This window comes from Periplaneta americana, chromosome 16, assembly GCF_040183065.1.
Source record: "Periplaneta americana isolate PAMFEO1 chromosome 16, P.americana_PAMFEO1_priV1, whole genome shotgun sequence".
NCBI lineage: Eukaryota > Metazoa > Arthropoda > Insecta > Blattodea > Blattidae > Periplaneta > Periplaneta americana.
In genome coordinates, this window is record NC_091132.1 from 45,508,020 (window position 1) to 45,519,605 (window position 11,586).

The following is an 11,586-nucleotide window of genomic DNA, read 5'->3' on the forward strand; positions in this document are numbered from 1 at the left end:
TAGTGTTCTGTCCAAGGGCAGATCTTTTACAGCAAACCCAGCTTTCTTCAATCTTTACTATTTTCTGCCTTCCTCTTTGTCTCCCCATATGATCCATATATCTTAATGTTGTCTATCATCTGATATCTTCTTTTGCTCCCAACTCTTCTCCCGTTTATCATTCCTTCAGTAGGCAGTTTCTTCTCAGCCAGTGATCCAACCAAATCCTTTTCCTCTTCCCAATCAGTTTCAACGTCATTCTTTCTTCACCCACTCTTTCCAAGACAGCTTTATTTCTTATTATGTCCGTCCACTTCACACGTTCCAGTCGTCAACATATCCACATTTCAAATGCTTCTATTCGTTTGTTTTCCCTTCGTCGTTATGTCCATGTTTCTGCCCCGTATAATGCCACGCTCCATACAAAGCGCTTCACTAGTCTCTTCCTTAGTTGTTTTTCCAGAAGTCCGGAGAAGTTGCAAATTAGTGATATAATCAAAATATTCCATGTGCATTAATTACATTTAAATATAGCAAGTTATTTTTTTAAGTGGATCTTGATTCACTGGAAATATTTTAACGTTGAAGAATTCATGATATCTAGGACAATTAATGTCTAAAAAATTGGACATTAATTCATTCATATTTTTTATATTCATAATATTTTTAACTCTTAATTTTTTAGATAAGATTTCCCAAAGTTAGATCTTAGATAATAATGATATTAATCGACACATACGAATATTTTCATTGAATTTGGTGAAAACTTCATAACATGGAGCTTTTTTAATATATAGGTTTAAGTGAAATAATCCTGCATATTGAGAGGGACGATAAGGTACACTTAAATGAATAAAAGACCTATATAACTTTTTGTTATTAAGTGCATGATTAATTAGAAAATTAATTTGGAATTTTCAGCAGTTTGGCAATATCGCCACTAACATACTCCTGTTTCTTCTCGTAATACAGATGCAAGAGGTCAACGAACTTGGGTCTGTCTCCCTGGGTGAACTACTCTTACCTCCCTCTCTAGTCACAATGTTACAAAGTGATCACATTATTTAATGGCTTTAAATTGGTGGTTTTATATTAAATTTACACGAAAACCGATCCCACTATTGAAATACGTTAGAGGGATAAATGATTATTTATTATATTTTCTATCGATATGGACAAAAATCACGATTCTACTCGCAATAGTTGCCTTGTAAGAGGGTGTAAAACATTTGGGAAAATAAATGTCTGAGAAGACTATGAACTTTTCACCAATATGGTATTACACTTTTTTTACGTACAATTTGAGCTATTTGCTCTGAAAATCTGCAGAGTTATTTCACTTCCACCCTCTATAAAAATGTAGTTTCAAGAAAAAGACAAATTTGTGAAAGAGGTTGCAATACTGATGGAGGGAGTAGGCCTAAATAAAAATCAGTCCTTGATCTCAAAGAAGATGTAGTGACAAGAAAACTTCTTACTGTCAACTTTCTAAGTGCCCAGGAAACATTTTCGTTCTAAAACACGAAAATTGTTATTTTGACTACGGTACTCTCTTTTCTAAATCTCAGTACTAGTCTCTCTTCATTTAGCTAGTTCATGCTCTGTCTCTTATTAAGATTATGTATAGAAAATTTCAACCAAAATAGTCGAAAGGTATTCATTTCTTTTATGAATCTCTTATTTATCACAGTTTTAGTTTTGATTGCGGTTTTAAAGAAGCCATGACGTTAGTTTTACTTGCAATTGTTTTAATATATATTTTTGTACAATAGAAGGGTCCTTAAATTTCTGTTATTCGCCCCGACACTACGAGCAAGGATCATAGATGTCCCTAGTGTCAAGAAGCGTAGATCAATAAGTTCGTCAGAGACTATCCAGAGTGCACCACTTGTAATGAATGATAATGAAGGTAGAGAATTTATTGTTGAGATGGACATGAGAACCTGAGTACCTGGAGAAAATCCGTGTTGCTGGACAACGGGCATGCCCAACACAAGTTCAGGGGAACAGATGTTTTAGTATACAGTGATTTGAAATTAGCCATAATTTATATTTCAATTAAATATAATTTTAATTGATGTTCAATATTTTAAAAATGTTTCGGGCTTCATATCTTCATTATGTGGCATTCAAGAGAGGAATTGCTTAAGGATAATGAAAGGTTTCACAAATTAAGACATACATCTCAATACAATGAAATTTATTTACAACAGTTCCAGTACAAACAATATTATATCACTAATGAAACCTGAAAAAGTTGAGTATTATGGTACTATAATGGTGGTAAAAGATTAACCATAACAACAGCGATATAGTGAGAACGATGTTTATGATTATGGATCTAAAAGGACAATGATTTCATGAGGATAAATATTATGTGAGCAAAACAAATAGCGATGTTGATGACGATGAAACTGACGATGATCATGATGGCGATGAAATAGACGAAGATGATATGATTATGACGACGATGAAATTAACGAAGATCGGATAATTATGACGACGATGAAATTGACGAAAGTGATTGTGACGATGATGAAATTGACGAAGATATGACGGCATGACGATAATGAAATTGGCGAAGATAATATTATGATGACAATGAAATTGACGAAAATATCATTGTTATGACGGTGATAAAATTGACGAAGACAATATGATCAAGACGACGATGAAATTTACGAAGATAATATGATTATGACTACAATGAAATTGATGAAGACAATGTGATTATGATTGGCAATGGCATTGACGAAGATAATATGTTATGACGACGATGAAATTGATGAAGATAATGTGATTGTGATGACAATGACATTAACGAAGATATTATGATTATGACGACGATGAAATTGATGAAGATAATATGATTATGACGACAATGAAATTGACGACGGTAATATGACCATTACGATGATTAAATTGACGAAGATGATTATGACGACGGTGAAATTGATTATTATAATATGATTATGACAACGATGAAATGAAACTGAGGAGGATAACAAAGATTTATGACGTCAGTGACTATGAAGTTGAGAAGAATGAAGTTGATTTGTGGTGATTATGACAACGATGAATGTAATATGAGACTTAATGAGTACTTATGACGATAATGAAAATAACAAGAATGAAATATGACAACAGTGAATGAAAAATGGACATTTCGACGAATGATATGAAGTTGGTAGATTTATGATGTTGATAGAGAAAATGGAAATGAAAAAAATCTGATACCAATTGCTAGAAACTGACATACCGGTAGTATTGTCTGGGCTGAAAATATCTTAAGAAGAAAAGAGAATAGAAAACTTGTGAAAGAAGACACGAGAAACTTTTTTGAATACACACAGTTAACCAAATGCATCTTTAAGAAAGGATTATCATGGCGTGATCAGTTTCTGGAGATCATGAATAATGGTAAACGAATATTGTATGATATTCATATGAATATTGATATATTTATATTTGTTGATGATGTGATTTGATGATGATATCTCATGAGTGTAATGATGGTGATAATGAAGTGCCGTTATTTAGCATGAAAGGTTCGAAGAATTAAGAAGATTATATTTTTAAATGAAAATGAAAAATGAAGCTCAGAGTAAAAGCAATATTTACAACAGCGCGAGATGAAGATTAGACAGTTATGATTAGCCCCGAGTAATAATATTACGACATTAAACAAACATGTTGCCATGGTAACAAGTAACATTTTGAATATCAGTAAGCTGCAAGTCTAATGATTAAGCATAACAATTAACGATGTTGGGTAGAGATAAACAAAACTGAAGTTTTAAACATAAAACCAGAAGTGACATGATTGCTGATCTTTATATCGTTTGCCTCATTTCTTCTTTATAGACTGTAAATAAAATAGTAGATGTACACACAGTAGAAATGTAATGTACTGATAATACAGGTCTAAAAGAACTTCTATAGGTAGTACTTCTTGAGTAGAAGTACATAGACTAGATATCACACCAGTTGCTGAAATTTCTAACTGTAATTATAAAAAAAATAATCAGATATCAAATCTGAAAGATTACTCCAGTTTAATTGTACGTGCATTTTGACATCAGCAAGTACAATTCAATTATTCCTGTTTCTTTAATCGCGACACAATACTATTACGATAGCTGCCTATATAGATTTCAACTTTCAATACATATTTCGTAGTTCCGTAGAACAATAATTATATTTGTGACAGAGTCGGGAAATTTTAAAATTTATCTCTACCACCCAAATAATTTACACATGACTTGAAGCTCTTCTGATATTCTGTTTCGATTTCTATCTCATCATCTTCACATTTCGTTGCAGGTAAGCCAATAATATTACGAATAAGAGAGGTTCTAGTGGTGGTGGTGGACAGGGTGGACGGCGTGTCCAGACCTCTCAACGTGAGCGTGGAATCCGGTGTGTTTGTCAGCGGTGTAGTGAACAGTACGGGTGGTGCCGTCGGGCTCAACCAGCTTGTAGTATCCCTCAACCTTGTGGCCGTCACGCTTCTCGTGCTGTTCCTTGATGTCGTGGGTGTGTTCGTCCTTAACTCCGTACTTGAACTCGTACTTTGGGTGAGCCTGCAAAAAAATAAGTGAAAACGTCAATGAATTTTAGTGTTGTAAATATGTAAATTCATGAACATTAACTGGTTTTGATATTATTGTATGTTATTCTTATTACTCATTTAAAAAAAAATGTGCTACAGTATATAAGTACGGATTTTATACTGAAGTATTGCAGAGTAGCCATTTTGTACAAACTGAGATTTCCAATGAAAAATTATTTTTCAGAAATATTTATTTATTATCAGTGTAAGACATAAATAAGGTTATAAATTTCAATGTTCTAATGTTTTATTTTCTAAAAGAAAAATGTTTTGCAAGTTGTTTGGGCATTGAATCTAAGTGGCCTTGTTTCTCTAAAGCTTTCAGGACTAACTCGTAAAGAGATTAACTGTTAATGTATGTTTTTCAAGGAGCTATTGTTCAGGAAATATTTTGAGAGTCTGCGCTGTTAATTTCAGAGCTCCAGGATTAAGCAACTTTTAACTCTGTACTATATTCTTTCTGCCATTTATTTTCAGCAGTTAGGGTTAGTAACAATTTCAATCTTACAGTTCAAGTGAATATTTTGACTTAGAAATGCCACAGTTATTTTGAAACTGAAACAATGAAGGACCTTAACTCATCTGTAACATCCGTGACGAAATGTGTGTAACATCCGTGACATGGAAGAAATAGCTATAAAATATTTGCCGATTATGTTTCTGTGAACTAATTGGATGCCATGAGATTTGCATTGCTTTCACATGGACACTATGAGAATGATCTCTTTTTGCTTGAGGCAAAGCCCTGAGGTTTACACTTTTTGTTAATAAAATGTGAAGTGAGTTCACAAATCTTGTAACATCCGTGACGGAAACTTTTCTTTATTTTCTGAAATAATAATAAATTTTATTCAAGCAACTTTTGTTCTGTAAAATTATACTGATCTGCTAAATTGATTCTAATAATAAAAGTTGATAAAGCGCATTTCGTTTCCAATATATAGACTTTGAAAATAATAAAAATGTAACTTCCGTGACAAATGGAATGGCTGAGAGACTATTTTTCATTCCGAAATCGTCGTACAACGAAATCATCTCGATTTTATCGCGGATGATTTAATGTTGATGTCAATTGTCTCATAGTTTTTATATAGCACTCAATTGTTTTATGAAGATCCCTGTAAATATTCCTGTTGTTGAGACTATTAGCCGCTTGATGGTGACACAATCAGCTTTCTTTTTTTCTTTGTTCTCTGATAGAGTTCGATGTTTAATTCTTGTTGCATCGTTGGTTTGTAGATTACATCTTCTTAATAGCAGCGCCGTTTTAAAGTCTTTTCATAGGCCTATTTTAAACACAGAGCTATAGAATTGTGGCAACCATGATGGAAAGTTCTCGCTGTCTCGGGAGTCGATCACGCGTCCCACAGAAGGCAGGGCGCGCGAGAAGACAGGCGGCGCGGCAAGGAGACTGCGTGATCGACTCCCGAGGCAGCGAGAACTTTCCATCATGGTTGCCACAGTATTATTATGATGTACCGAAGGACATATGATATTTCCATGCAGGAATTCTGCGTTTTCATATGATGAATGATGGGTGGAACAGAGAATATATTATTCTCTCCCAATGCCGGAGAGAATTTTTCTCTGTTCTACCCATCCTTCATCATATGATAATGCAGAATTCCTGCACGGAAATACGTATACGTCCTTTGGTACATCATAATAATACTATACGCGTAAGTAATCACTTTGTGATTCTAGACGGCGCTCATTCCGTCCGATCCCGGCCACTTAGTCACTCATAATGAGTGCACCTCTGTACATGTGTGTTGGACATTGTGCCACTGTCACATATTCTGTGACACAGTACATGAGGGTAGGCCACCAAAGGAAAACTGAGAAGTAGAACTTAAACTGAGATGGATTCAATCCGGCATCGGAACTAGAATCCGGAGTGGCTTAGTGAATAAAGCGTCAGCACGTAGAGCTGAAAACCCAGGTTCGAGTCCCGGTGCCGGAGAGAATTTTTCTCTGTTCTACCCATCCTTCAACAAAGCTATAGACCTATAGTGGAATTCTCACTTAGAACTTTACGAACATTGAGAGATTTGTTCCTAAACACTTAATTAGTTCTTGTGTATATGCTTTTAATTTTAATTTGTCATACGTATTACACGTGTATTTGCTCTGAAAACATTGGGCAGTCAGAAAAATGTGTACAAAAATTAAAAACAAATGCTAAACTGAATAAATAATTATACTGTTTTTACGTAGGCACACATAATTCTAGTAAATGCAGACATGGAGAAATCAATAACGAATTATAGAGGAAATCGATTTTATGCATCCGGTTAGGACTGCTCCGGATCCAGGTTTCAATTTTCAGTTTCTATATCTTAAAAAAAAAGCTGTCGCAAATATAGATCTTCAAGTGTCGAGAGAAATCCATTTGCATGAACTCGTTTTACAAGTCACTGATACGCTCTTATTTGACGGATCTTTTCAACCGGTTTGTTATATTTTTTTAGACGTCTGTTCAATCCTTAAGACGGACTGAGGTGAATAACCTTCAATGTGTCACAAGCTCAGTAACGTCGTCCAAAGATTATATTGAAACTTGAACTACAAATTCTAGTTTACAATTTAAAAACATGAATCATTTTAATTTAATTTTTTCGTGAGATTCTTTTTAAAACTGGATCTGAAATTTGAGTACAAATGTACTCAAACAATTCAAATTACGATCGAATACCTATCTAGGCTTTAGAATTGCGTGTATTCTAGTTACACCAAAATTTAAGCAATATTGAATATTTGGTAGTTTTGGGTAAAATAATTTTTTAAATATATTTTCGGTCTTCATATTTCCAATTATAATTAAAGTAATTGCGTGATATCATCCGATCACTAAGATTTTGTTCCAAATTTTTACTTATAACGGTATAAATTTTCAGTTAAACAGGTTAATAGTTCCCTACGTAAGACTAATAAAACAGAACATAATTATACCTTAAATAATATTGATACTAAATACTTTCATGGTCATCGAATTGCCATCAGGAATTGGCCCAATGTTTCTATCAAATCCTGAAGTTATTCTCTTCAACCTAGTTGATAATCTTTTTCTAACATAGGAATATTTCTTTTGAAATTTGCTATAGTATTTAATAAACTATATTGCAGCCATTTTTTTAAACTGCAATATTTTTGTTGTAATTAGAATATACTTCAGATTAATTTCGAAGACAATTGTTAAAATATCAACAAGACTATTATGTTTATAAATATTCTATCAGAGAGCTGTTATTGACCACTGAAGAAAAGATTTGAAGAACTTAACATTATCTTGAAATCCTATAACTTTAATTTAAAACAGGTTTTTGTTTTCTTTTTATTGTTAATTTTATATGTTATTTGTCATTAATTTACGTTTCAACAAGCCTGTGCTTTTATATATACCCTAGAGTGCGACTCGGTGAGTTCATCATTTTAAAACAATGAAATTAGTTCATATTTATGTGTGTCCGATTTAGTTTTGTTTCTCAGTTTTAGTCAAATTATTTCTTCCAAGTTTTATTAGTGTTCAAAATGTCACCTTGTATGTTTCTTATTTGTTTCTAAACGTCTTGTTCCTGATATCATTGTCTTTTCGAAACAACCAATTATTTTATGCATTTCCTGGAATGTTTTGAAGTAGCCTACGAGAACGAAATATTATTATGACGATGTTATCAGTGAATGTTATGTAAACTATGTCTTTCGGAGACCCTCAGATAAGACTCCAATGGATTGAAGTCAGAGGAGCGAGTACAGCAGACTTGAGATCACTAGACTGAAATGAGACTAATATTTTCATACATAACGCAACACATGAGAATTTGGAACACTTAGGGGAACGAATTGAAATATCGCAGATCAATGTGTGACAGTGTTCTACAGAATTCACGAATAGATCTAAAAGATATCCTTTCTTTACATTTTATTGGAATTGAAGCTGCTTTGTTTTGTGCTTCATAGGTTTTTGGTATGGGTATTGATTCTTATCTTATTTCTGTTCACCCAGAACAATGAAAAAAAAAAACACTGCCGACACTCCGGAAAGAAACAAATATTAGTTATACTAGCTCAGTTTATAAACATCATTAATGGAACATGATTTAGCTACAAGTCAAAAACAAAACAAATATCTGACATAGGTGAGAGAGATCTAATTTAAAATTTTAAGTACTGAATATCATCCGTGAAGTATGTCCCACATATTAACTGTTAAAAAATAATGAACCTTATAAAATATAGCGCGTACATTTTATCTTTCCACGCTCGCGGAGGTAAAGCGGAAACGGCAGTGTACAGCGCAGCTGTCCACGTGTGAGCGTGGAAATATAAAATGTATACGATATATAATAATTTTATATCAAGGAGAAATGGAGTATTATAGTTGGTTTCAGTGTTATTACTCATCTTACTAATATGGATTTCACTTTCTATTTTCCAACAACTAAATATAACATTTTGATTAATTATCACAAACATGATTATCTAAACACAATTTCAAAAATACTGTGAATATCATTTCAGTAGACTGATTATGCTCTATAATTTTTCCTAGCATAAGATTTTGGTGGTTATAATCGAATTCAATTTGCTATACTTTCAGATTTAAAATGTATGGATTCAGATTAGCAATTAAGTGTGGGTTTTCAAATACGCATATCATTTTGTGTTAGAACTGTTCGTATCTGTAGAAATTACTAGTTGTCTTCTTAAACACACACAAGTATTATCTGTGAATTCAGACTTCAAATTTATGAATTGAAAGTAGCAATTACAAGTGTGGGCTGCCAGATATCCATATTATATTGGGTCAGAACTGTTAGTGTCGGTAGAAATTACGAGTTGTCTCCCTCAGTACACACTAATATTACTTCATAAATCTTGTTTTACATTCACAAATTATTCAGAAGAAGTGTACTTTGGGCTCGTTGAGACTGTTTACTGATATCTTATTATTTTGTCCGTGTAAAAACAAAAGTATAATCTATCACCGAAATATTGTGGAATGACTTGACTACGAGCAATGGAAAGAGTATAAATTTTATTACACCTCTTCTAAATAATATTCGCAAATTTTCTCACTCATAAATTAGCTTATTCTTAACAAGATGGAGCCCTTTTTCGTCTGTGAATTCAGTATATTGCACTTTATGTTTACTATTCACTAATTCAGCTAGGTCATTGCATAATCCTTACAGCCTGCACAAGATGGTGCAGATTCTTGATAAGGATAGATGCTTAAGATCAGTCTAACAAATCACATTAGGATGACAGTCCACTCTGACAACCATACTCAAGTTAAAACATGGAGTAATGCATTGTAAGATGTGATTGACTATATAGTGTGTCCCTGGAACTTACGTGATGGTGTTCCTCCACTTCCACTTCATGGTGGTGGTGCTCCACTGGCACAGGGGCGTAGTGAGGCAGCTCATGATGATGTTGGGCCAGTGAGATCACTACCAACATTGCGAATACCGCTGCGATCTGAATAAACAGACAAAAATATGTTTTGTAGGATAATGGTCGATTTCATCAACCATAAAATAATTTTACAAATATCAAATGTTTAGATATTGTCAAGGAGATTAGTCATGAACGTTGTTTTTTTTTTTTTTTTTTTTGACATTCGCCAAATCTATCGTGAGATTTGAAAGTGGAAACGTTGTTGTTAAACTCTGTTAGTTAACTAGCGTAAAATCATTGAAGTTGACCATCTTAAATTTATAGGATAAGTTGGCCATCTTAAATATACGAGGATTGGGGTATATCATGGCAAATATTTTCTTTTTCAAAATTAAGCTACGATACCACGAGATGTAGTATGTTATATGGCATTCATAGTATGTGGTCACACCACCAGATGCCAGTGTGATGTATTGTTATCGTATAGATAGCAATGTGAATTCAGTTGTGAGTCGACCGCCTTGCCGTACATCTATAGTACGACTATATGGTTGCATCACTCCGGGGATGGCAATCTGATATGGTTATCACACAGAGATCGATGTTACTTACGCACAATCGTACAGCAGAATGGATGTGAATGTAGGTTTTTTGGGTGCCCTTTCAAGTAGTACATGCACATACCTGCCCAGTACAAGTAGTAGGTATAATGCTGTGTTGTTTATGGAGATATCTGCCGTGCCATATTCTAGTAGTATATACCATACCCTGCTCTTTCATTTGCATATTTCAAAATTTCAATTCGCTTCCCCATTCTCAGAAAAAAAAGAACGTTGCCATGAGTTATGTCCTAAGTATGAATGTAAAAAGTAGTTTTTTTATGACGTATTACATAAAGGTTGTAATTTTTCACTGAAACGTTAAATAACTTTCTGTCCACTTGGAATGTTGAGAAAATAGAGCGTGTTTATAAAATATGTTGCAAAATTAAACTATAAGAAATTAAGAACAATTTAATATGTTTTTATTCTTTTTGGTAAATAATTTTCACAAAAGTTGGTAGCTATTTCGCAGTTACTTTCTCTTTAGTGATTTTAGTTGTAGCATCTGTGACTCTGTTACTCAAGTTAAGAATATTCATAAAGGGCATTCTATAAATCGTACGTTTCATATAACTCGAAATAAAAAAGTCCAGGGAGTCAAATCCGGTGACGACGGTGGTCAGGCGATTGGATCATTTCGACGAATCCATGGAATAGGGAAAAGATTATCATGAAATTCTATAATATTAAGATATCATTGGAACAAAACAAAGAACAACTACTGGAGCGCGTATATGATTCAACAATAATTGCTGAAGACTCCCAACTTGGAAAAAATTGTTCGTTATTGAAATTTAATTTTGTAACATTATTTTATGAACATCGTGTATAAGATCTGAATATTATTTATCAAAAATGTCCGATTACATTTTTTCATGCTGAAAAACCTACACCACGAAGTAGTCACGAAGTTCAATAAATTATCTTAAAAATGTGATCAATATTAAAGCAAACAAAAAATTAAAATATCCTGTCTATAAAAATGGATCA

The 11,586-nt window shown here is 33.3% G+C and overlaps 1 protein-coding gene across 1 annotated transcript in view; it reads right to left on the reverse strand.

Annotated features, from left to right (window-relative positions):
- Nucleotides 1-2,164: 2,164 nt before the first annotated feature.
- LOC138716212 (cuticle protein 19-like) overlaps nucleotides 2,165-11,586 on the reverse strand; it is a 10,683-nt gene continuing 1,261 nt past the window's right edge. Inside the window, exons 2-3 of the mRNA XM_069849047.1 lie at nucleotides 9,950-10,075; nucleotides 2,165-4,562 (exon numbers count right to left, since the gene is read on the reverse strand). Of these exons, the coding sequence (XP_069705148.1) occupies nucleotides 4,335-4,562; nucleotides 9,950-10,075 (354 nt within the window). The 3' untranslated portion in view covers nucleotides 2,165-4,334. The remainder of the gene's footprint in view (nucleotides 4,563-9,949; nucleotides 10,076-11,586) is intronic.